Genomic DNA, 27,431 nt, shown 5'->3' with positions numbered 1-27,431 from the left:
TTTCGCGCGCGCGCGTGTGTGTGTGTGTTTGTGGGGGAGTGTGAGGCGTGGACATGCGTGTGAACATGTGTGCTGCTCCACTAAGGATGTGTGAATTTGCTGTTAGAGTGGGTGTTTTATTTTTTTGATTTTTTGCAAGGGCGCTAGTGTGGCAGATATAGAGTGTGGCTAGCTAAAAGGGTTTCGTCAGTGGAGAAGTGTGTGTGTGTGTGTGTCTGTGTGTGTGTGTGTGTGTGTGTGTGTGTGTGTGTGTGACAGTGAGAAATAGAGAGTTAAAAGACGGAAGTGGCTGTTTGCTGTCTCTCTGCCTAGTCTAGATTTTTGACTGAGGGATCAATGTGTCATAGAATCATCATACAAACCTGGTGTGCTAAAATAATAAACAACTTTTTTTAAAAAACAGGTCACCTTATCTTAGCGTAACGCGATACAACACAAACAATCCTACGAGGAAAAACACAAATAAGGGTATTTGTTTTTTAACCACAAACAAGGACAATGACTCTAATCTCATTGGACGCCTTCTTCCTCCTCTGTGTCACACTTGCTTACTGTAACACAAGTCTGAATATTAGGAAATAAAAGCTATATAAAACCTATTCCTTTGGGAGCCCTCCCCGGAACAAAGACAATAATACAAGCACTTTCCTCATTGACATTCATGCGATTTCAGAAATCACATGACGGCATTTTAACAAGTTTTACAAGCCAGAGGGTCATGAAACTCCCCAAACAGATGCGGTAAATTAGCCTTTAAAGTGTCAAATCATATAATGAAATAACAATATAAAAGCTACTGATGTGGTTTAAACCTGCCTGAATCAATTACATAATCCAAACTGTGTATGCTTATTCTGTTTTTTTTCACTTATCCCCTCATATGCCCTCTCTCTAACCCGTCTCCCCCCCCTCCTCCGTCTCTCTCGTTCCTTTAGTCCCTTGTTCCCCATTAGAAGCGCATATCCCAGTGACCTCCACCGAGTCTCCGCAGGCCACATGACCTAGAGATGGGGGGGGGTGTCAAAGGACCTTCTTATATCATTACGCACACACTCGCACACGCACATAAAGCCTCCAGTGGCGGCAGTAATTGCTATGACATGGAAGGTCATTTCCGGAGACGATACAGAATAAGGCCAGGTTGCTTGGGACTATTTTGCCCTAATCTGACCCTGTATTATGTGTGTGTGTGTGTGTGTGTGTGTGTGCGCGAAGACAAAGAGGGTGAGTGAATAAACGAGTGACATCATTGTGTGATGTTTTCTGTTGATAAAGATTAAGCTGTGTGCATTGGAATATATTTGTTTGCTTGGCACACACAGTTAAATATCTACATGTCAATGCTGGTGCTTTGTGTAGGCGGCTAGGTTATATTGACAGGTACTTTGTTGTGTGTGTGTATGTGTGTGTGTGTGTGTGTGTGTGTGTGTGTGTGTGTGTGTGTGTGTGTTTACCAAGCTGCACTTTCAGACGCATCTTGCTTGTTTGTGGCGGATCAATGCAGCTTACTGACTCGGCCCTAGTCCGATGAAAGGAAGGGGTTGCTCGTTGAAATTCTGCCCATTTGCCACTCGACTCCTCGGTTGATCCACTTTGTTGCGGGTCATCGTGCACAATGTCGCGTCAATCGACCGCACTGATGGGAAGAGACACACACGAAGCCAGACGGTATTCTTCGGCCCTCTTTTATGTCTTCTCTGTGCAGGTTCACAGGTGGATAGTTTTAACAAAGCGCGTCTCCACGGCTGGATATCACGCGTATACGTTTTGACTTCCTGCCCCCATGAAAGGCGAAACACATCATCCTGTATTTATAGAAGCAGAAGTTTGTCTAAGAGGACCTAGAGGTGCTGAAGTGCTAACCTGCATGGGTGAATGCTGAAGGCAGAGGAGCCTCAGGCAGCAGTTCCTCTTATCACCACTTGATGCCGTTACCTAAAAACCTTCAGTCCTCGGGCTGTAGACAGAAATAAAGGAGGAAGTGATGAATACTGTATGTAGAAATGAAAAGTCTGAAAACACCACATATTCATCATCTTATTTATCTCTTTGTGGCAGTTTTAAAGTAATTCATCTGTTATGGAGATATTAAGGAAGTTCATTTAGAACTATTCAAGTTCAAAATGAACTTCCTTAATATGTCTCAGCCTATCACAGCCTGACATGGATGTTGTTATTCGCCTGTAAAACCATATAAGGCTTCCTTCTATTTGTCAATTTTTTTAAGTTTTAGATGAGTTTGGGACTTCTTCTATAGGACTGCACTCCACCAATCTTAAACAGAGGTCAATTCACTCTTTATAATACGTCATCCTGTGACTATAGTTGTCGAAAATCAGTGGTTCTCAACTGGTGGGTGGGGACCCAGAGGTGGGTCGCGGAGCCATTTTCAGCGGGTCGTAAATGTGTGCCTGGAACAAAACTTGAGTAAAAAAGTCTTTGAAGCGCTTTTTAAACATGTTTGTTTTGTTCAGTTTCTTTCTTCTGTCACATCTTTTGTACCTTTTGGACTGAGGTCCAAACTGCACATTTTTTCAGTAAATAAATCTGATTGGTCCAGAAATGTCAGAAAGTTTGGTTGCGATTTTTCACGGAGTTGGTGGTTGGTCCTGAGGCTAGACGGGTTTGAGAACCACTGGTTTAAATGACATTTCTGAAGTCAAAGAAACATTTTTAGTTGTATATATAGGTTATGATTTAAGAATCAACCTGCCCTTTAGACTGGAGGCATTGGGGAACGCCAGATTACCGAGTGGTTATGTTGCACACCACATGTACAGAGGCAATAGTCCTCGCAGCAGCAGTCATGGGCTTGAATCCGGACTCGGCCTGTTGCTGCATGTTGTCCCCCCACTCTCTCCTCCCAACATTTCCTGTCTCTTTTCAGCTGACCTATCCAATAAAGGCAGAAATGGGGCATTGGGTTTGGAAAATTAATTTAAGATTCTCAACAAAAAAATGGATGGATCCGTTTCTTTTGTAAGCTTGACTTAATTAAAGGGACTTAAAAAGTGTCAGTAAATACATTATACCGCTTTGTCCACAGGGGGGCGCCACAATTGACACAAATTTAAAGTTCCTCAAAGGAGCTTGAAAGAGTAATTGTGACTTATGTAGATTGAAAGATGACTTTGGGCACTTTCAAAAAGACTTAATTCCTCTAATCTTAATAAAACACCACAAAATGTAACAGTTTTCCTTTTCCAAGATACATAATTCGAGAAGCCTATTCAAACCCTGTCCGTTTAATTTGTTGTATTGTTCCTATATTAGTGTTTTACATGTCTTACGTTCCTGTTTGAAATAACATGATGGCATACTTGTCTCTGTGTATTCACCCCACGTGTTCCCCTGCCTCAGCACGCTCTCCTCTTTCCTCAGTTCATTGCTATTCATGCCTCTATCCGCACTTTCCTCTCCTTAGAAATTGTTAGTTTCATTATAGTTAATATGGCCCATTTGTCCTGTTCTTATTTGCAATATTACTTTTTTTTTCTCACAGGGATTAGAGATTTGATGATTCCCACAGGGAATATTAAAGTTTGATCTTATTTTAACTTCCCTTTGGAGATCAGAGGGTGGAACTCCATTCTAAACTTTATATGCTTTTCTGACGTCGCTTTATAGACTCCTTGTCCTCTATCAAGCTGGCACACGCACACACACACACAGACACACGGAGCCACGCTAAGCTGCTACACACACCATGCTACCATTTCAAGGGATTTTCACTGGTGCATTGTCTGCGGTGTGACATTCTTAAAGGCATTAATCCGGCGGTAGAATGCTATGTTGAAACCCAATGAGCTGTGACTGCACTTTTCAGCATTTAATTAGTCTATCATATTAAGATAGATTAACTGACAGGTGGACTTGCATTCATAAGATTGCAACAACTTGAAGAATGTAAGCAAATGTAAGTATTTTTTTTTACATTTACAAATGTAAAAAAAAATACTGTAGCAAGATTTAACTTAATTGGCAAATTTAAAAAATGATTGAAGCTTGATCCAAACGCCTTGATCGAAAGGCTTCTTCACTTCTAAACTAACCGGTAGACAGAGGAAAATTTAAGCCTCTGTGGAACGTTAGCATGCATCATCATTAGCCTGCTAATGATCAAGTTTGGTCGCATGTGATTCATTATCACCTAGTTTCACTTCGAGTCGTTAAGGGCGCACTCACACTAGGCCCAGTTGTCCCGCACCGTGCTTAAGCTCGATTCCTCTCGCTCCTCAATCCCCCCCCCGTAAGGCTGCACTCACACTGCTCCAAGGACTAACCGGGCCTGAGCAAGGTAACCTCGAGCCCCCTCAGACTTTGGGGGCTGGGATTGCCTTGTGTAAGGGCGCCCTAACAATCCAGGTCGTCTGTGGGTGGCTGGGGTCGCATGTTTCAAGGTGGGACTGGTGCTTCAGTTGTTTTGAGAGAGAATTCAAAACAGCATTGAAGGTCGGTTATAGATGGTGTGTTAGACCTCCACCTCTGTTAAGGGATGGTTTGTCCAACTTAATATACAGTAGATGGTTTCTTTAACCAGTGGTCTTCCCTGGCCAAGAGAAGTGGACAGCAGAATCCTGTCCTGAAGAGCTGGCTGTCCCATACTGTGCCATGCCTTTGTGTAGTGGTTGATTAGTCTCTCTAATGTATAAATCCCTGCAATCCTCATTGCACTGGATAGCATTAACCACATTGCTTTGCTTATGTTTGGGAGTTTAGTCCTTGGTTGTGTCCTCTTGAAAAATGATAGCAAGACGTCATTAGACACAGCGCAGCCACAGTACAGAGAAACTCTTAATGTGCTCTTTTGTTCTGTTCCACGTGTGCGCAGGCTCTGTGTGAAGCTGTGGTGTTACCTGACATGCTGAAAACCATGGAGCTGTTGTTCAGTGGGGCAGATGTTATGTGCGCCACTGGGGATCCAACCTGCTCCACCCCGTATCTCCTGGCCCAACGTGCTGGACAGAGACTACAGATGGAGTTCCTGCACCAGAACAAACTCTCAGGTAAGCAGCTTTGGGTGTCATCTTCAGTTGCTGATGCTTTTAAAATCATAACATACAGTCGGTAAGTTCACAATTTCTAATGTGTTTAAAAAACATGTTTTCCTACATTTCCCACATTAAACTTTCGCGTTATTTCCAGCCAATAACTGACAACTGTTTTAACCTTAAATTTCATTGCATTGCATTTCAATTTCAGCATTTTTTTTTATTGCTAGCTAGCATTTTATGCTAATGCTAAGAGTTGGCATTTCTGTGTTTTCTGTTGACTCACATTGAAATAAGAATTTCTAAGAGCAGTCTGAACTTGCATCTCATGTGTACATAGATAAAGCAAAACACTGATTCTTAGGCTGCGTGTTACATTGAAGACGTTAGCATCCTCAACTTTTGCTCATTTATGTAGAAGATGTAAATTAAACAGCAGGACTGTACTTGCATATGTCTGCTAGTTAGCAGTGGTATGATACTATGGTTTGATTGTTGTGTAATTCAATTTTATTTTCTTAGTATTCGAGTAGAAACAAATATATTCAAAGTAAAATTCACGGATAGAAGGTTTTAAAGAAAAAAAAATGAGCTTAGGAAGCGTAATGCTAACTCGGTTAATGGGTTTAGCTAAGTTTTGCTGTCAAAAGTAACTACTGTAATTAAGCCTAATACAGTTTGTACATAGCAGCTAATGTGACCTTAAACTCGGTCCTGTATTGGGGCAGCTGGTTGATGAGCCCATTGACTTTGAAGCAATGCTCACTCGCCTTCTTCTGAGAATCATTAGCTCCCATATCAGTCGGCCCAATTAGACGTGCAAGGAAAAATGATGCCAACCCACCCGCTGTGTTTGTCAAAATGATATGAGTGTATTCTATTTTGGAAAAAAATAGATCTATTTGGCAAAGAGGACATGTTTCCATGGCCTGTTTTCTACACAGGTGAGCTGCTAGATCACATAAAGAATCTGTAAAACTGAATATCACGTAAATTCTCCTGGTCAGACTCTAATAAAAAGACTGACTCATCTAATCTGTAAAAGGTTCCTTTAAACTACATGTGCGAGTTGGACTTTAACAACCACTGGCGCCACATATATTCAGCTCATTGTCTTTGTTCTTTAATAAGCCAATCATGTTTAAAACTCACACTCTGAGCTGTGCTGCCATGTTTATTAAAGCACAGTGGGAGGTTTTTTTTTTTTCCACTGCCGTGAATATGAAATGAAGGCAGAAAAACACACAGATTTGTAGCCAGCATATTAAGTCGAACAATTTGGTCTCTCTCCTTCTATTTCTTTCTCTAACTTTCCCCGAACTCTCTTTTTTATTTTTTTTCATTACCCACATCATGTTCCTTTGCGTCGGAGGTATGGCGCAGATGTGCTGTGTTCCGCGGCCTCCTCCTCTGGCCGCTGTGTTTTGTTTATGTGGTTCCACGCGGGGCTGATGACAGGAATGTGTTAGATGAAAGGAGCGGGAGAGGCCGCTGGCTCGGGCCACGGGGAGACTTTCTCGGGGACTGTATTTTTACATAATGTATGCGCCGCATCTGTGCACACTTGCCTGCATCGAGCCTGTTAGGGACTCCTAATTGCTAGCATGGGTCACCTGGTCACCATGGTGATGGCCATTACTTAAAGGTGTGCGAGGAAGACACACATCCCTTCAGACACATGGACATGCACATACACATTGACACGTCTTGTGTTGTCTATCTGGAAAAAAAAAGTTACCTAGAGGCGGTGTGTATGCTCATTAGGTGTCTGGGAGTTGTACTGCTTCATCATTAACAAACACAAAAACATGGAGCCAACCAGACTCCTCTTGTAGGGGCGGGTGTCCAACTAAACTGACCAACTACTGCAAGCAAGATGGACCCAGGTCAGGGAGGTTACCTCACAGGCTGACAGTGTTCTGCAGACACACTGGAGATCTAGCCTCAGGGTCAACAGTCCTGACTTTATGGCTCAATAGAGGAAGCATCACTGAAAAATCAAACTAGATGTTAATCCCGGGTCACGTGGCATTTTAAGATGGCGTCACATCAAAGACTCAAGATCTTTTGACATGGGATGTGGTAACCTTTCTGTTTAGCTCCTGAAATACCTGAAGAAGTAGCTTAGTGATTCATTTCTAAAGTCCTGTGAGTATGAGTGTAACCTAGGGACCTCTGGTGATTTAGGAATTACCCCCCCCATGTCAGTGTTCGGTGCAGCAACTCCACATGGGATAAGTGAAGCCTTTACTTTACTCCTATTTCGTGACATCTCTGATTGAAAACATTTCTGATTGAAAACGATGAGGCGCTGCATTCTAACCACCTTGTCTCTGTGGGGAGCATCACACTTTACACTGACTGCCTGCAGAAAACATTCATTGATACGGGTACACTGACACCTATATATTGAATACTATATATCTATTCTGTGTAGCTAGATGAGCCAGCTGAATTTGCACATCAAAACCTTCGTTTACAGAATCCAGCACAGCGTCCATTATTCTCAAACAGAAAAATGGACAGAACAAACTGCAGAAACCTTCTTAAAGAAAAAAAAAAAGTACAGTAAGAAATGACTGAGATGCTGACTCAGACGGGATTACTATTATCAGAGGACCTCTGTGTGTGCTGATTATATGGTAGGTAAATTGCCCTGGTATTTTTACTTTAATAATTACAGACATGGTCGATTCACACGGCATTTAAAACACAGGCGTGTGTTATAAACACTACGCAATCATTACAAATTACCAGAGGTGGTCTAGTATTAAGATTCATTGTTTCCCACAGTGTGACTCTGTACCTGTATTATAATATTAGGTATGCATATATATAGAGATATAAATTCTTGCTTTTTTTTCAAATTATTTCAGTTTTTGTAACAAATCACTTAAATGCTCATTCACAATTCCCGTTATATGATCTTATCCGCATGCACAAATCAAGGCAAATCAGGTGATCCACGTGTGTGGAGGCTTATTGATAATGACGCGTTTCACATGAATCATTCTAAACTAAGAGTGCAGCCAACATCTCTCTTTTTCCCTCTCTCTATCTATCTCTCTCTGCTGCTTCTGATGTGATTCTCGCTCTGTCTTGGTTTTGCTGCCACTTGATAACAAGCCGCCCCACACGAGGCTCGCCTGTGGTCGTAACGGAGTCGCAAGTAAAACTTTTTACAAAACGGGAGTTTTTGTTTTGGCACGGAGCCCCGAAGACTCGGTTCGGAAAAAAATGAAAAGCCATTTGGAAATTTGTATACACGGTCTGTGGGGTTGGTTTCTTTAACTGTGTGCAGTGTGCGCACAGTTTACAAAATCAACACGCTCTGTGAGGTCCGGACATTTTCAATTTCCATGCATCAGATTAGCGCTCTCTCTCCTCCCCCGTCTCTCTCATGAGTGCAGGAGTTATACAGAATGAATAGCCTGAATTAAATAAGTCATGAAAATCAAACTTAATATCATTAAAATGTCTTGTCTAAAGTCGGAAACTGATAGTACAGTGACTGAGAGTCACTCAGAAAGCCTTAATGGTTAGTTTGTGAATGTGTGCACGTGCAGCATGTTTGTTTGATCACGTGACGATCGCAGTGGTTCCCAAAGTGGGGGTCGGGGCCCCCTGGGGGGGTCGCAAGACACTGTCTGAGGGGTGACGAGGTTCCTTTCAAAAACATATAAAAATGGAAAATTGTTTGAAATAGCATATTTTACACATAATTGTGAAAATACATACAAAAAAAGTTGTTTTATGAAAATAATATGATGGTGTTTGGGCTATTGTGTGGTGTTCTAATGCTGGTGTTCGGATAGGCCTAATAGTGCGCGTGGCTGAGCGCAACGTTAAATGTTTTTACCGCCTTCAGGGACAATGGGGGTCCCCAGTCTCTAGCACTGTTATATTGGGGGTCACGGGCTGAAAAGTTTTGGAACCCCTAATGTAGGGTGCAATTAAAGTTACTATGTTGCATGGCAACACGACCAATTTGATTACAAACGCCTGAGACTGCATGTTAGATAATAACCAATCAAGTAGACTCATATTACCATTTATTATACTGCGTCGCAAATCACAATATTGTCCACTATAATCGCAAGCAGGTCTGAATTGCAATTCTTCATTTCTACCGTTCTGAATTGTTTGAAAACATCGATTTCTAAAAACATACTTTTCTTTCCTCCATCTCTCCACCAGCAGCCAAGTTGAGCACGGCAACCCGCTGTTGGTATTTTCTTCTGTGCACCCTCTCCACTTTCATCAACGGCCAACAACACCTCACCAACACTCACTGCCCCACTTTAGCAATCTTCCTGCCAATTCTGAACAGACCATAAAAATAACAAGATCCATCATCTGTTTCATTTAAAAGAAACCTGCTCCCCCACAGCTTCGTCAACAATGAAGGCTTTAGATTTTTAATCGGCTCATTTTTTCACCAGAGAGTTTCTGATAAATACATAATTAGCTGGCTTAAGCCAACAAATTGTAGGATTTTTGCAAGTGAAGAAATATTAAATGTTATCAAGCAAACATTTCTTACAATCCTTTTGTCCCCTTCCTTTGGGGTTACAAAGCTAGATGTCGAATGGATACAAACACAAATCTATACATTAAGTTTGTGTAAGCACAGTGTAGAACCATATACTATGGTTTGCTCCAGACGAAAGACTGTCCAAACTCCCTTTTTGATGTTGTCCTACTGTTGAAAAAATAGTAACAACACACACACACACACACTCTGTGCTGAAAGAAAGGCGCCTGCATTGTTTGCAGTGCATGCAGCCCCAAGAGTTTGCAGAGAAAGACATTTTGATTAAACCGAACTTTTGAACTTGTTCAGTTGTTGTGCACAGAGTTATGTCTGACAGAGAGCGGGAACAATTCAATACCCATATGACACCAGTCCTACTGCAGAGGAGTGTGTTGACAGAGCGAGGGATAAAAGGAGCCAGACAGCGGCCAGTGCTGAGGACAGAACAGAGTTCATCATTGTGTTAGAGCTTGAAAGACCAAAGTCTGGGGTTTCTGTTGAAGCTCAGGTTGCTCACTAGCAAGTTAACAAATACAGACACATGCACAGTAATTTAATGTAGATGATGCAGGGTATCCTAACATATTGAGCTGTATCTCCTCCTACTGTGTTGTTGTATCGTATCATGAATGAATGATATTGTATGATATTGTAATTTACTGTATGGTATTGTATGGCACTGTGCTGTACTGTACTATGTTGTACCATACAACAATAGACTTAAAAATGAAATCACAAGGCTGAAATACTCGCCTTAGGTATATGAGAGAAATGACATCTCCCCTCTGACATCTTCACATCGGGCTTGACAGCTGTCAGGATTATGTGCAAGCTCATTCATAGTGCACCCTCGCACTAGTAACAAAGACTACAACTGCCTACAAACCATACAATTATTTAATATAGTTATTTATTGTAAGAGATCATACCAGTAATCTCCATCTCTAGACTTTGCAGAGTAGACATGAAATAGGACTTCAATACAACAACTTGTGAGTGCATTTCAAGCATGATACGGTAATGTTCGGACATTATGGCACGCGGACTACTTAAGACAGCCTGATGCGCTGATGGACTGTGTGTTTTGAATATGAACGGTTCATTGCAGTTCAAATGTGAACTTTCCCCTCCACGCTGGAAGGACTGTTCAAACTTCAAATCAAAAGTGACAGCCCCATTACAAAGGCATCTCGCGACTCCACTCTTGGTGACTGGCGACCCCCCCCTGGGATCTCGACCCCAACTTTGGGAACCACTGTCTTATTGTCGATTCTGTATAATACCACAAGGTGTATTTATGTATTAGGATAGGCCCCTTGAGATGTACCATCTCGTTTTCAAGGGGGTCCTAACAGAAGACAATTCACTACATGACATGATGATGAAAACTGACAACAATTCAAAAGAGAAAAGAAAACAACAGGAAAAAAGAATAGACAAAACAATACACCCACAGGCAACAAAAAGGAATCCACTAGGTTAAAAAAAGAGCAGTGGATGAAAAACCAAATGATGGCCAAAATGCAGTTTGTCATTTGTTTCCCATGTCATGGATCTGTGTGGTAGCTGTGTGCTTACTGCTTCTCCATTTATTCACTCAACTACCACATGGTGCTTCCAATCCAGAAACTTTATCGAGTGAAATGATGTCAAACATGAAAATTCACCATCCCCTTGGTGAAAGACTGGAATAAGTCAGCAATAAACAACCGTCAGACACCCTGAACAGTTCTCCCTCTAAACAACTGAACTCTAAATTGGAGTATCTCTACAGTGAAAGAGAAACATTGCAGCCTCAAAGGGTGAATTGTGCTCCCAGTTTGTAGAAATGAAAAATAGGGAAACCATCCAGTTCCCCTGGAACTATAGTGCATCAAAACAAAGCTGTCAGCGTGTCCCTACCCTCCATAGCAGCTCATTTGTAGTTCCAGCGTCAGGATATATTCACTGATGGTGGAGCATTGCCTCTTCATTAGCTCCTTCTCTCTGCGTGCATGGATGTGGGCCTCAATGGACCTCGCTCTCCCTCACACACCTGCTCGCCCCAAAAGCAACCCTGGGATGCCGCTGTAGCAGCTTCATTTACATATCTGTACCCCAGATTCCATTCAAAAGTTATCCAATGGCATGTCTCGGAGGCAGTGTTTCTTTGCTTTTTTGGCGACCCCTGAGGGCAGCCTCAATGATGGATTCATCCCTTATAGTCAAAGGCTTCCACTGTGGAGGTTTCTTGTATATTTTAGTGTCCTTTATCAATTTTTATGTCCAGTGTTTCCCCTAGTGCAACGAATAAGAGACAGAACTGCCATAAATGAAAACCACGGCATGAAAAATGTACCTGCAGTCAAAGGTCCAGCTTCAAATTGAGTTTTGGACCAAAACGTTTTTTCATTGATTTTATGGCACAACTTTAATGTCAAAGATGGTGTTTTTGGCGCTGTTTAATGGACGCACCTCCAAAGTCTTATCGGTTTTGATAATCGATTTTGGCACAACCCGTGTTTAAATTTGCAATCACTCATTTCATTCCTATCATTTGCAAGTGCTGACATTGTGACGGATACAGCACCAGACACAAAATACTTAAGGGACTGCACTTTGATATGTATTTTTTTATAGTTTAAGTGGTTAAGAAACAAATCTGGGTCAACTCCAACTTCCTTCCATAATTAGGGTCTCCATAGAGCCTACTACACTGAAATAGCAGAAGGTAAAAGCATTCGCTATGGGACTAAAACTGTAAATGTAAATTCTCTTATTACCCAAGTTAGCCTTTAAATTTCCAAATGTGTCAGTTTCCTACATTTTCCTGGTAAAGAACCCTTTGGCAGTTGGCAGTGTTGCTGTGTCATCCAGGTTTTTTTTTTTGCTTAAATAGAAGACACAGAGGAGCTGTTTGGCCACCAAGCATCCAAATAACACACAAGAGAAGTTCCAGTCCTTGGAATGGTCATTCTCTGTGATGGTGCCACTGGTCCCTGCCCGATTGGACCGACAAGTTAGTAATTGGTTCTTAAATGCTGCAGGTGCTCGACATTAATAACTGAGCTTCACCTGCCACTTGGCCTCACCACCAATACACCAACACATTGGATGTGTCTGTGCAAAAACAATCCTGCCAATTCCTTTTTCTCATTAACAAACATTGAGAATCAGAAAAAAAACACAAAAAAACATGTGGACCTTTATATACTAACACATTATTGGAAATCATGCAGACTGATGTAATATTTTATTAAGTCTTTCATTCGACAGAAATGGAAAATGCCTCAGTGACATAAAAATAACATCAATTAAAAAATAACTTTTCTTATTATCAACTTATTTATTTCCTACAGTGAATGTTCTTGCAAACTATTGTCTTTTTTACATGCAAAATAATAATTTTTTCAGTGCAAATCTGAAAAATATGATCCTACTTTTAGCCCTATTTCTGCCCACCAACCCCTGAGGGATGTATCTTAGCATTTATCTGCTACACTTGATTTATTAGCTAATGGCTAATTCGGTTTCCTGTTAAATGTTTTGCCTGGAACGTAAATACTAAACCCAAAACTTTTTAGTTTTGAAAACCAAAACTATGTGCTGAAAGATGCTAAAAGGCCTTGGAGAGCAATAAAATAACTTTGGCAGATCATATTTTTTTGTTTATTTTGGGATCCATTAAAATTGTTTGAGAGGGACATTAGGGTTTGATATTTAGGCTGAACCATATAAGGCTAAGTTTGGCATTTATTTCCCCAAACAGAGTGGTTCTCACTATAAGCATTAACAAAAGCGTATATACGGTAAACAAACTAAGAGGTGCATTACATCACCACATGTAGATTTGGTAAGGAACCCTGAGAATGGATTGTTGGACACGTTGGTTAAAAAACAGCTCGGTTGTATTTGTTTAAACCGTAAAAATGGTTCCAACATTTCCAATTGTTAACGAATGTAAATTCACATCAATCAAGCTAAATGTACTTTCTAACTTGATACTTCTCTATGGTATTGTCCAAACTTGAGACAACTTTGACTTTTATACAGTCATTTAACCTGTTGTTCAAATCTAAAGTGCAAATGAGTTCACCTTTTTTTTTTAAACAAACTGTGAGAAAGCATTGTCAGTGTTCCCAGGGACTGTAATACTACTCTGCAAACAAAAAAAAACTTAGGCCACTAAAACTCTTTGCAAGATGCTGAACTCATAAAAAATCTACTAAATACAGCTCTAAGGTTGCATTTTTGAATTCTAAACCAAACAACTTGTATGTCTCTCAGCGAGACTGTAAACCCCTGCCAGTTCTTTGAATTGTAAATCTCCGGATGAAAGCATCAGCTAATGCTTAAACTGTAAACAAAGCAATGCAAACATGTAAATTGTGTTTTACGGCGGCTCTCCACTCCACCCAGGAGGCCCTCTCACTGTAAAAACCAAAAGCTAAACAGCGACGCCTCTCACTGTTGACATCATTCAGCTCCTTCTTAAATGACACACCACGGATTTGGAGGCAGAGAAGTTTTATTGTCACCGGCTTCCCTGACGCCTCGGATCTCTGAATCTAGATGCGCATTAAAAATTTATTCAGCCGGCTTTCTGTGCGGATAATAAAAAGACAAACACATACACACATACACACAAACACTAAATCAGAGGCCCTGTTTCATCTGGAGCCTCCATTGCAGCATTGCATGGCGCTGGCAGATTTGGCTTGTTGATGATGTTTTTTTTTTTAACTAAAACTCTCTACACTGGACTGTTAGGGGGTCAAGAGGTCAGGAGCAAGTTTTTTAATGAAGGCACGTTGCCACTTTTGCTGGAGTGTGTATGTCGATGCTCTCACTTTGACATTTATTTTGACTAAAAAGTGCTTGAGTTCAGACTTTTCTTTTTTTAAGAACATTTTTTAAAATCTGTTTTATTGTTATTACAACTTAAAAACTGTCTATGTTTTGCCCTTTGTAATCTTAAAGTGTCTTGTATAAGTTATCTATGCTTGACTTGCATATGTAAGCTATTTGTCTTGTCAATTACAATGTGTGCCTCTACTGTATGTGTGTCTGTGTGTGTGTCTGTGTGTGTGTGTGTGTGTGTGTGTGTGTGTGTGTGTGTGTGTGTGTGTGTGTGTGTGTGTGTGTGTATGAACGAGTGCCTCTGATTACCCCACTGTCCAGCGCTTGTCGGGGACCACTTTGCGACCGTTGCCGTGGGCGACCAGATGGCTAATTGAGCACTCTGTCATGTCACCTCCCTTCGCTGGGGACCGAGCCAATCAGCACAGGCCAGACTTCTCAACTGCCGCCCCCACAGACATCACAGTCCCATCTTTACAGAGTCCAGCTTTAGGGGCCCAGAGGGACCGTTTCTAAGGCTCACACAGAGAGAGAGAAAGCCTTGTTACAACTGATACAGCATCAAGCCACTCACTTATTTACATTCTCACAACCTGGGTGCTGTGAATAAATGTGTTTGTGAGTGTCTGTGTGTCTGTGTGTGTGTGTGTGTGTGTGTGTGTTGGACTCACTTGCCTGCAGTTTGCTGATTAAATTCAGTCAGATTCCATGTATTTATGATGCTGCTATTGGCAGATACATTCTCCATGTTAGATTCAAAGCAAGATTACAGATGTTACCAACTAAAGTCACGCGGGCTCCTGATTGGCTCAGAGGGCTCAAAGGGCTGCAGAGCTTAAAAATGCTTGCATCATGCCAGGTATGTTTTTGTTGTCGGGGTTGGGTTTATTGCTATTTGCTTCTAGATAGAGTGCTCATGGATGAAGGAGCATTTGTCGGGTGGTTTTTAATTTACTGTCCTTGTTTTTAACAAGCGTGTTGGAGAGCAATTTTCATTTAGTGATTTAATTTGAAATTCTCAGTAATACCAAGATGTATTTATACAAGAGAGTCCTGAGAACAAATTACATTCACAGCATCCCATCATGGCAATGCAGGATCAGAAATCTGCCGTCAAACACAGACCTTGTTCAGACATGTTGTCAAATGGGATTGTGCGCGTTTGGTCGATTAAATGGTCAAACATCATCACACCTGCTTGTCGGCACTAGAATTAATAGTCGGTTTAACACATTTTCGATGTTTTTGCACGTTGAGTAATTCTCGTTGTACGATGTAGTGGAGAGGCGTACGGAGGCTGCCTCCCGTGCAAATTCAATAACTACTATTTTTCTAACTTTGATTTTTTTTCAGTTTAATGTCAACCCTAACATTCACATTTAAATACAGTTGTGCATTTCATTTGCTTGCTAAAACTTGGAATAATGTAGCCTCAAACTTTTCTTTTTAAATTAGATTTTATCCTGCTGTCTTTGAAAACATATATTTTGGTACAATTGAAACACACAACAAATTTGATACATGATTGATTTAAAAAAAAAAAATATATATATATATATATATATATATATTATTTTCTATCCCGTAGTCTGATATTCAACAATATGTCAATGTACTTGTAGTATTTCACTGTAATCGAAAAGTTATTAAAGTTGATGTGAACATAATGAATTATTCTGACACAATCCAAACACAGAACACACACACACTAACACACACATTCAGAATAAATGAACTGATTGTTTCTGTGGCTCTGAGATGAGACGCCGGTGGTGTTAGTAAAGAGGGCAAATGTGGCTTCAATTAAAAGTGGTTTCAATTAAAGTTATTTTACCTTGTTTGATGAGAGAGCTGGAGGTAGTGAAGATAAAATCGGGGAGATATTGCCGGGGCTCTGGCAGAAAATTGAACCTCAGAATTGAAGCTAATTGAATTTGAGAACGATAAGGTTGATTGTGGGGAGCTCTTAAAGCTTGAAGGAAAGGACGAGTACAAGGAGTCAAGGGAGGAAGGCTTCTCATTTAAATGGACAAAGATGAAGAGAGCACAGAGTGTAAATCTCATTTTTAATGGATACTGTACATGGAGGCTTGGGCCTTGAAATGCTCTCAGAACACCTTATCTTTGACTTTTGCAAGAGAGAGAAAACCCATCTGACAGAGTCCTGACTTACTAAATGTATAATCTTGTTTTCCCCCAGCTTGTGGGAAGGTCAAAACTCAGGTTCAAGAAACAGCAACCACAATGTGGGAAGGGATTTTGTGTGTTGCTTGGGGACAATTTTTAAAAAGTAAACAAACATTTGCGGTTGAAGGACATCTCTTTTTGGGGGGTAGTTAGAAGATTTAGAGTGGGATAAAAACATGGAGCTGCGTCAGGGATTAGTGATATCTAAACAGTCCCACAGTCCAAATCATAACCTGTGTTTTAGTCAATAACTGGTGATACAAACTATGACTGAAATGTCCTTTGGAAGCTTGACTGATGATATCTGGGTTAAAGTAAACTGTAGGGTTGCATATTTGATCACTACCATGGTTTTTATTAAATGGTTATGATGGAGTAATCCTGGTCATAGCATTGTTTCAAAAGCACCAGTTTTTCTTTATGTTGCTTACATTGGCTTTACTGTAACATATATATGTTTTTGATGTGCGAGATTAGCTGACTAATCATTTAAACTCAATCAACATCCCTTGTCGACTCCAGAATTACTAGTCAGTTAAAGCAATGGCCAGCAATGCAGGATACAGTTGGTTGGATAATGGTTACTTCAACAATGCCCTACTACCCAGATGTAAAACAGCACAGAGAACAGATTGCATCTTGTTGCGCAGAGTGGGAAATGGTAACATTTTGACTAAGAAAAGAGATGAAGATCTATGTTGACTGTGACTGTTATCTTACCTTCAGAGTTGTCAACTACTGTGAATTTCAATTTGCATTTAATCGACTGGGGAATTAGCAAACCAATGTTGGACAGCTATATTATTAGTTTAACTAAAATAATCAAATGTTTCTTTTTTTCCCCCCATCTCTTAGATGCTTAATTAAATAGTTGATGGGGTCACCTTCTATAAAACATTTTAATATAAGGAGTGGAGTTGAAATAGTGGAAAAGAAGTGCATGTGATCTGAAGTTCATTGGGAAAACCATTCCCCTGATCCTCTACTGTCCCCCTCCCCCTTCCCTGTAGATTTCCCCAGACTGGAGCAGTGGTCTGATAACACCTCGCTGTCAGACGCTTCCCTCTTCATGGATGGCTTCCTCTACATCTCCTCTGGCCCTGTCAAGACAACACCGGACCGCCGTGGAAGAGACGGTGAGTGTAATTTGCCGTTTTGCAAAAACCAGCGGCAAGGCCGATCAATCCATCAATCCATTTGTAAGCAATATAAACTGCACGTTTGTCAGAAGGTCTACTCCAGTTAAGCTCTGATCGATCAATCAGTGTCAGTCTGTCAGCTGTCAAACTGCCAATCGTTTAATCCGTACACCAAACAGTCCCGTCAAAACGATCAATGAATCTGTCTTTCAAACGCGTTCGTCATCCATCCTCTGGGAGTACTTGTCAGACGGACGTTTGTTCTTCAACAACCCAGCAGTGAATGCTCTATGGAAGTACAAGGTGAATTAGGGCCATGTCAAATAAATTTACATAAAAAGGAATAAAATAACTTCTCAATTTGTCTCCAAAGCTATCTGAAAGATGCTTCTTCGAAAACTTCTAAATTCTTCGTCCTTTGTCTTCGAAGGCAGTTTAAAACTTTTAATCAGGCTCCATTTCACACCAAACCTCCTGCTCTGCAATGGTCCCACTTCTCCCAACAGCTGGAGCGTTACTTGGGCCCATGGGTAATTAGGAGAAGGAGCCGGCTTTGGATGCTGCCCCTAGGGAAGGGGGTTATCGGGAAGGTGGAGGAGTGGGATGGAGAACAGGGGGAGGGGGGGTTGGTAAGAGGAGAAATCAGGGGGAGAGAAGGTGCGAGACAGCTTGCAGCTACCTGCCACTGGAACGAGCTGAATCTCTTACGTTTTGGGCAAGACATCCATCTCTATTTCCGTCACCCCCACACATGCTCAGCTCTCATTGGTGGGTGTAGATGGCGGCTAATGAACAGGGCTGAGGTCTGGGAAATTGCCCCTTGGAGGAGACTGGGGAAAATTCTTACCAGTGTCTATTGAAATTGTCATTATTTATAGAAATGGAATTCATTTCCATTTCATTTGTTGAGGGATGACTTCAATGTGAATTTGAGCTTTAATTTCATCGTTGCTGGCCACCATTAGACTGCTTATGATAATGTTAAAGTCATCAGTGTAATTTCAGAGGTCTGGGAACATGGGGACCTGATGGTATCCACGATCAGATTTATTTTTTGATGGAGATTACCACAATCATTTTTCAGCTAAACCAAAAATTAGTCAACTTTAAATAATAATAGCATATCCCTTAAAACTTTATCTTAATGCCTCCTCAGTTAAATTGACTAACTTTGCCCACCTGGCTTGTTTTAGGCAGTGTAAGCATGTTGTTTCATACAAGCCAACAACTGGTTTTATCACTGTTCAGGACAATGGTCCCAACTACAAAATTCAACTTTCATGTATGTTTGGGACTCCTGTGGGGCAGCAGAAACAATGCTCTCGAAAGCATATTTAGATTAAATGCATATTATCACCTTATTTTGTCATTCACTTAAACAAACTTTTTCAAGACTTTTTCTCAATTTCCATATTCTCCATGGGCCCCGTAGTTCGTAAGCGCCTCACACTACTTGACTAAATCTTAAACAGCTACCTTTTTACCAAAAACATTTGCTAAACTGAAGACAGTTTCGGTTATTGGTGGTCTCCCAGAGTGAAGAGAGGTTTAAACTCTCTTCCTTCGAGAAAAATTCCATTGAGTTCAACAAAGACTACAATGTGTAGTTTCTCCGCAGCTGTTGTAGCTCTGCAGAGTTTAGCAAGCCTGCTAGCTACCAGTACAGTGGTCGAGCTCTCGGCCTCGGGTAATGTTGATGGTTGTAAAGTACAGACCTACAGTCCACGACTGATTTGGCTGGAAAAAAAGGACCTTTCTTTGCTGTTTATTTTCAAAATGAAATGGTTCTTTTTCCAGCCACGGTGACATGAACTCCTTTTTCGGGTCATGCTAACGCTACAGGTGTCCCTTTTGTCGCAGTCCATCTTAGATGCTGCTCTTTCATTCTGTAGCACTTCGACCCACTGCGCCATAACAGAGATGTCTCCCTTCAGATAAGTGCCCGTAATATTTCAGCCGATAAACACCTTGTTATTCCATCTATTATGCAGGGACGTACAAGTTTGCCTTTTGTGCTCTTGCGGCGCTTCAACGGCGACTGCAGCTGTTGAAAAATTCAAGAAGGGTCTAAAACTCCCAAGTTCTTCAATCAGGAGGAAGCACTTGTCAGGACTTTGTGAGCATGGGTGGGATGAGGTATTTTTGAATGTACTCCTGGATGCCTTTAGCTCCCAGGCTAATGGTTTGATGGTCTATAGATACACCCAAGCAATTAATAATTCATAGCTTGTGCTCGAGGCTTAATAAAAGCACTCCTCTACAGCATCTTAAAACTTAGACTTCTTTTTTTTTGTTTCACATAAGCTTCCACAAATTAATGTTCTTGAGAGAGTTGGTATGTGGGATCATTGTGCCAGTCAAGCATAATGAAATCAAACGTTTTGCTAGTTAGCATTTAGCATATAGAAAAGTACGCCTAGATGCTGCTGGGAATATAGATTAGAATTTGACAAATATGATTCCTTGTCGTTTTATTTCTGCCTAAATCAAGATACATGTATTTGTCCTAGCAGGGCAGTACTTTATAAGCTGCTGTTGGCTTTTGCAGTTGATTATAGCACAAATGAAGTCCCCCCCCCCCCCTCGACAAGCAGAAGACATGTTCTCTATTAGCACTCAGTTTGTTTGAGTCTGTGTGCTTTTGGAAGGAAAAGAGAGACAGTAGGCAGTTACTCTGGGAAAGGGTGAGTGGCAGCAGGGAAATGGCCGTCCTGATTTCTGATTAGTTGTGTCGTTTTGCTCGTCAGCTGCGCTCTGCATTTGCCTGCGACTGTAGCTCACAACTGCTGAAGAGACAGAGAGTGAAGTCATGAATAGATTTAATGTAAGGGGTTTATTGAGGACTCAAATCTGAGCCCATGGAGTCAAGCTTTTGATCATAAACCTAATCCTTTGTTTTTCTATTTTGAATAGTTTTCAAAGCATGCTAAATAACGGTATTTCTAATATGTATGTCTGACTCTACAGAACCATTTTTAAACTGTTAATCATCTTTGGACAATCCTTACTCATATTACTGTGCCTCTACTTCCCTAAATGAGTGAGCAGTGCCTTGTCGACCAGAAATACATGACAGATAGTGTTTTTTCTTTCTTTATCTTATGCCATATCCGTCCATTCCTCCCCGTAATGAAGTGGGCTGTAATACTGGCACAGACAGATCGTTCAGATCCCTTCAGTTTCTCGATTTCCATTTCCAGCCCCCTGACAAGCTGTCCAGCAGATGTCTTCATCACAGATATTTTAGTCTGATGGTGAGATAGGCAGTGGATTGGCGGAGGAGGGTGGGTGAGGGAGAAAGAAGCTGATTCAGTGGAAAGGGGCAAGGCCTGTTTTTTTTCTCTGGGTGTCTGTGCAGTGCAGATACAAAAAAGTTTTTGGGGGGTAAATCTGTAGGACTGCAGTTGAAAATGGAGCTCGAGACAAAATCTGAATCAAACTTTTAAGTGATTCTGTTATTGTGCTATATTCATTCAGTCAAGAAACAATAAGACTCTAATTGCCACATTGATGACTAGATTAGCCTAATCAACCTTCTCATCTTGGAGTTGGACCATTTAGTGATTTTTTTGAGCTGTGGCAGTGAGATAGGAGTTTGAAAATAAAGCATGAGAAAATAGAAAAAGAGAAAGATTTCACGCTTCACATTTCCTCTGGAAAATGCAATACCGGGAGCACTTTTGGCGTACAGGCTAATTGGCCCAATTTATCCGGTGGAGGCACGTACCAAGGTTGGCTTCCTCTTGCGTTGTCTCTAGTGGCTGCATACGGACTCCCGCGGCGAACGGCTGGGCCACAGGGCCATTTCTGTGTTCGTGTGGGGAACATCTGGCAATGGACGCAGCTGCTTGATTGTGAATCAAGCACCATTGTTTCCCCCCATAGCGCTCGGTGCTTATGTAGAAAAGCTAGTGGTATCCCACCCGCTAAGGAAATTCTGAACCACAAACAAAGACGGAAGAAGGAAGCTTACAAATTGGTTATGTGCAGGTTTTTGATAAAGCCAGTTTCCTGGTGGAATATCTTAAAGGGATCCAAAGGCTTTCACTGGAAGGAAGCTTGGCTTGTGCACAAATTCTAACATAGTAGAAAAAAGTTACATTCAGCACAGTGAAACTCAATACTGCTGTTCCACATTGGTATTCATCACCGGTACAAAGGGTTATATCTTGGGTCATATCCGTACAACTTTCTGCTAGTTGGAGATATTTTACTTTCAGGCCTCTGTGAAAATGTCTAATTCCTGTCATTTAAGCGTGTCCTGTCTTGTCTTGTCCTTGGTCCACCAAATCCCTTATATTCATTCCCAATTCACACCAAAAAGAGATAACTCTATCTGAAATTACATTTGTCAAACATTTGTAGTCTCTTCACACCTTTTACCCTCCCCTTTAATCCCTCTACTTTCCCAACCCCTGTGTTTCTAAGTATTCCATCTGTCCTTGTACTAGCCGTCATTAGGTTGAATCTTCAGGAACTGGTTGGGCGAATTTGGTGAGCTCATTCATGTGGCCACACTGTTTTGACCGAGGCTACCATTCAATTTGCTTCTAGGACTCACAGTTGGATATTTAATTTGATTTTCTCCTTGAAACTGAGAGGAAATTAAAAAAACGTTTTCCCCCTTTTTACAGCAAGGATAAAATATATTGTCTGTTCAAGGAGACAGGATCTGGAGGCCACATGGGCCACATGGCCAATATGAGATCTATTAATATTTCTGATGTATTAGGACAATTGAGTCATCTCATATACATATTTTAGATTTGCTACCCTTTGGGATTTTGAATGCCCTTGACTAGAAGTTGTAGCATTGCCTTCCCTGACCCCTCTTCAATGGATGAAGACTGCTTGTGATTTTTTTTTTGTGGCCTTGTTTTATATGAGCAATTTTAGAGGTTATATACAGTAACTTCTTAAAAGACAAAAAAAAAAAGAAAGAAAGATGTGAAAGTAACTGAATCTTGAATTTTTTTTCTACCCAAGGTTTAGAAAATAAACCTCCTGGAGTGGTTGTTTAAAATCTTTGAATCTTTGAGTTATTGAGCACTTCACCTCAACACAAAAAATTTCAACCTGCCAATGTTGCGTAAATGGGTGTACCAAATACCAATCAGTCTGTTCGATCTTGAGGTATAAGTAAAGCAAGGAGAGGCATCTTTTTTGTACATTTTGAAAACAGTGCTAATTAAAAGCTCTCTAAAGATGACTGTAAGAAATTGAAGCAAATGTCATTGTCGAAATTATATAGAGTGAGGCTGCAATGCTGTTATAAGCTGTAAGTCGTCCCAAATACAACAAAGAAAGTAAAAGGGCAGTTAGGGAAATAGATCAATCAAAAGGCACAAGAGAACAATACTGTAATGCCTTGATTTAGAAAATGGCCGGAATTCAAGGCACATTTTAGAAAAGTACGATGTTGGTTTCATTTCCTACACATCATTAGCTGAAAATAAGTTAACCCTGTATGGATCTTAATCGTGGTATTCCAGCTGACTGCTCTTATAAAGATCTACAGGTAGCTCCTCTGGGTTGACCTGCCAATATCACTAGATTTGCATCAGGGGCATCACCCAAGCCATTAGAATTTATACTTGGGGCACTGTTGTCTCTACTATACAGTATGGCAATCCATCCAACAGCCATTGAGATATTTCACTAAAGAAGGAAAATGTCAATTTACTTCAGGAATAGGAAACAGATAATCAAACATAAATACCTGCATCCTCTGGGAATCATGAATATCTGTGTAAAGGCGGTGGACATACCCACTGTGACGTCACCAATTGGTTTATGAACCCCTCTAATCAAGTTTGATGGTCACCTTGGTTCATAGATCACTGTTGGAGCAACTTGACTAAAACAGGTAGCCCTGCCCTTAAAGATTTATTGAAGAAGACTTGAAACCACTGAAAACTGACACCATAAACTCATCAGGAAAATGTTTACTGAGGCTCGTTTTCCCGTCTTGTCTCATACAATCCAGTGGAGTGGCTGTTCGAAAGAAAACAGGTTAAAGGCACTTACAAATGTGTTTCACAGAAACCAAGAGGCTGTGTTCACTTCCAATACTGCGTTGATGATGTGTCCAAATCCATTGGTATTTTTCTGAGAGAGGTTGGGATATTCAGTCTGTACCAAGGTAACAGAACAATCATCTTGTAATGTGACCTTGCACCATAGCAGATATATTTTTTGGGCCAAGGTTGAGACTCATTCACATAAACAATACGCATTTGTTATTGCCTGTACTTCACTTTGTACATAACCTCAACTCCCTAATAAAAACATCTGCAACCAAGGCAACTGGGTCTAAATAATCAATTGTGTTACAGCTTTCTAGCAGCTAATGATAGTTATTGACTTTGGGTAGAAATCAAGTGTGTCTCTTAAGAAGTGGACTTTTCAAGCATTTCAGACCGCACGACTGAAATTATTCAGTTATTATCCCATTAGAGGAGGAACAGAGGGATGGAGAATTGTAGGAAAAAATACAGCACAAAACAAACCACTCTCTGGGGGAAATGATGGACATGACATTTTCTGCCCAAACCTTCGCAATCCAGAGACACATTTGCAACGGAAGTGAAGTGCATTACGATCTTTCCCGTCACCAAGACAACAGCAACTCCTGTCAGACAGATTGGATTGGGTAATGACTTTAAATACCAGAATAAGTCCCTCTCTCTCCCTCCAACACACACTACTACATGCACTGTTAGTTTCTGATAGAGATGATGATTCCTCGGCTGAAGGAATAATTTTTTTCTCTTGAAGCAAAGTGGGGTCAGAGGATCAGTACTTTTTAAATGCCACAGTAAGCAACAAGATATTTTGCAGTTTTAAAGCTGTTTGGGGAAAAAACGTGCATGTCCAAATTGTTTTTTGAGACAAAAGAGACGAAGAAAAAGTCAGAAAGAGCCATACAGAGAGGCAGCGCAAGGGTGAATAGAGCAAATCTGACATCCTCCTTTCCTCTCTATGCTTATCACATCCTATTGCTTTTAACAGCCAGTTGTAGACACTTCCTTTTTTATTGGAACTATATCTGTTCCTTCAGAAACATCACACACAGTTGGCAGAGGAATGCACAATTAGCATATTCATGAGATACAGTGGAAACTTTGGAGTCGCAAGCGACAGGGGGTGGGGGGTGGTTGGTTAGCAGGGGGCTGTTTATGTGTGTGTGTGTGTGTTTGTTGCAGAATGAAAAGCAGATGGCACGGTGACTTTGAAAATCCAAAATTAGGTATGTTTTCATGAACTTCATGCTCATTGGCTATGTAAATCGCAGAGTCAGACAATCATGAAAGACAATGTTGTGTGTTTTCCTGCTTTTCCACTGAGATCATGTTTGTTGATGGAAATCTGCTACACAGTTGGAGTGTTTAAACTCGTTTCATTCTGTGTGTGTGTGTGTGTGTCATCAATATGTTTGACTAAATTTTCCCAAATGGACAGTCTCGAACATATGTTATTTGATTGAAATCAAGTTCAAAACGTAGTTGTTGATTTGGAAATTAAACTAAATCTTAGCTTTAAAAAAGTATTTTGCTTAGTAGACCATATTCACAAGGCTGAAATTCTGTTAGAATATTTTACTGATTTGACAGCAACTGAAGGGACATTGAAACTCTTGTCATATTTCAAAGTAATTAAACAACATATTTACTATACCATTAGCATTACCAACAGCAATGTTAGCATTCCACCACTTCTTAGTTAGCAAGAAGTGACTGAATGCTAACATTACTGTTTGATAGAGTTATATCATACAATAATACTTCTTACATTTTTAGCTAATGGTTAGCTAGAAGTTGTTACAATTCTTACAATACTGTATGATGGAGTTGCATGATAGGATAGAGGCATTATATTAAGTTCAGAAGTAATGGTTGTTATAGCTGGAAGTGGTTGAATGCTAAGATAACTGGTTGGTAGAGTTATCTAATGAAAGAAAAAAAATGCTGTAAAATGGAGCTAATGGTAAATGGCATAGACTGTATATAAATATGGGCATAGTCTCTGTGACGTCACCCATTGGTTTTCTGAAGTGGACTTTTGAAGCCTATGGGTGGAGGCCACTATTTTTGGAAATGTTGTCTCAAACTAACCTCGGGGTAACTTAGTAACAGACAAAGAGTGCAAGCTGAGGTGGGCCTTAAGCCTCATGACAAACACCTACGACGCACCCGCCTGTCAGATCAGCCAAGCCCCTAATTATGAATGACCCTTAGCCTTCAAAAAATCAAATAGATGAGTATTTTTTTTTAAATCCCCCAATGCACTGTTTGCTATTTAGACAAAAAATGTTTTTGACTGGTTAATCTTGAAGTGATGTAATGATACCTACAGCATTTGTCAGACTCTCGATGTTTGTACAGTTCACAACATGAAAGAAAAAAGTTGGTAAAAAATTCTTCACTCGAGCATCCACCAGAAACATGACTTTGAGGAAAATAGCTGACTTCTGAAGATGGTGTGTGCCATTGCTTCTTTTATAGAATTGTGCATGAAGGCCACAGTCTGCAAGTTGTTCTTAGCCTGTGCTTTCACTTATTCCTTTGTTGTTTTTCCATTAACTCTGGATCTTGGATGTCTTTTCTGGAAGAATGTTAGCTTGAAATCCCGACCTTCAGGTTGTGAGATCTCATCACGTCTGAAGGGTTTAGCTATTGGAAAAAAAAAAAACACAGCGTGTGAGTTATCTGCACACTTCAGAAAAAGTTGAGTGGAGTGTTATGACGATATCACATCTCAATACATACAGCCATGTGTCCTGTCTCCCAACTTCTAAATGATTTCTTGGTATTGCCATCTCATGTTGGAGAGAGTCGTTAACTGTCTTAAATTGGATTGGAGTCCTGCTAATTGTTTACAAACCAATCACTTACATTGCAGGCTTTAATGAATTAATTTTTCTCAACTTTACAAACAAAGGCCAATTAGTAAAATTGTATCAGTATGCAAATGCATGGCTCTATAGAAATAATCCAATAATGACACATGACATATTGGATGGGTTTGGATGCATTGGAATTGAGCTATAAGCCTCTTATTAGCATCTGATAGTAAATGGACCTGAGCTTGTATAACACTTTTCTAGTCTTCTGACTACTCTAAGCACTTTTACACCACAGGTCACACCTACTCATTCACAAACTCATGGCAGATGCTGCTATGTAAAGTGACTATGAAAATTAACAATGCACTGAAAATGACTAAATAGGTTTTTTTTTTATAGTGGATTAGTTGTAGTAATTGGAACACAATGTGTTACCTCTTTGGTTTATCATAGATGTTTGTGTATATTTTAACGCATATGTAATTGTGTCTCTGTTTCAGACATGACGCGTCGTTGGTGCACATTGGAGGGTGGCTTCCTCAGTTACTATGAGAGCGAGAAAAGCCCGACGGCCATCGGCAGGGTGGACGTCACTGAGGTGGTCAGCTTGGCCGTCAGCAACACAGAGACAATGACTGGAGCTGGGTATGAACACACACTTGGCACTATGACACCATGACACTATTGCTGCTACAGAGTGGAAACTTAATATCTTACAAATCTTTTGAAAACTTTGAGGAAAGTTATGAAACTTGTAGTTTTTGGGTACTTTATTTCATGTTGATTTTGTACTATACCCTCCCCCCCCCAAAAAAACCCCTAAAATAATGAAATGATGATAAAAGAAAATACCACAGCTGGTGTTTATTGGAATAACAAACACCCAATTGGACTTA

General features: G+C 40.6%; 1 protein-coding gene across 1 annotated transcript in view; it reads left to right on the top strand.

Annotated features, from left to right (window-relative positions):
• arap2 (ArfGAP with RhoGAP domain, ankyrin repeat and PH domain 2) overlaps window positions 1-27,431 on the top strand; it is a 142,365-nt gene that overhangs the window by 67,306 nt on the left and 47,628 nt on the right. Inside the window, exons 14-16 of the mRNA XM_061032084.1 lie at window positions 4,832-5,006; window positions 17,562-17,687; window positions 27,036-27,180. Coding sequence (XP_060888067.1) covers window positions 4,832-5,006; window positions 17,562-17,687; window positions 27,036-27,180 — 446 coding nt within the window. The remainder of the gene's footprint in view (window positions 1-4,831; window positions 5,007-17,561; window positions 17,688-27,035; window positions 27,181-27,431) is intronic.

Source organism: Labrus mixtus, chromosome 23 (genome assembly GCF_963584025.1).
Source record: "Labrus mixtus chromosome 23, fLabMix1.1, whole genome shotgun sequence".
NCBI classification, from domain to species: domain Eukaryota; kingdom Metazoa; phylum Chordata; class Actinopteri; order Labriformes; family Labridae; genus Labrus; species Labrus mixtus.
The sequence above is the reverse complement of the archived record's forward strand: the minus strand, read 5'-3'. Positions and strand labels throughout refer to the sequence as shown.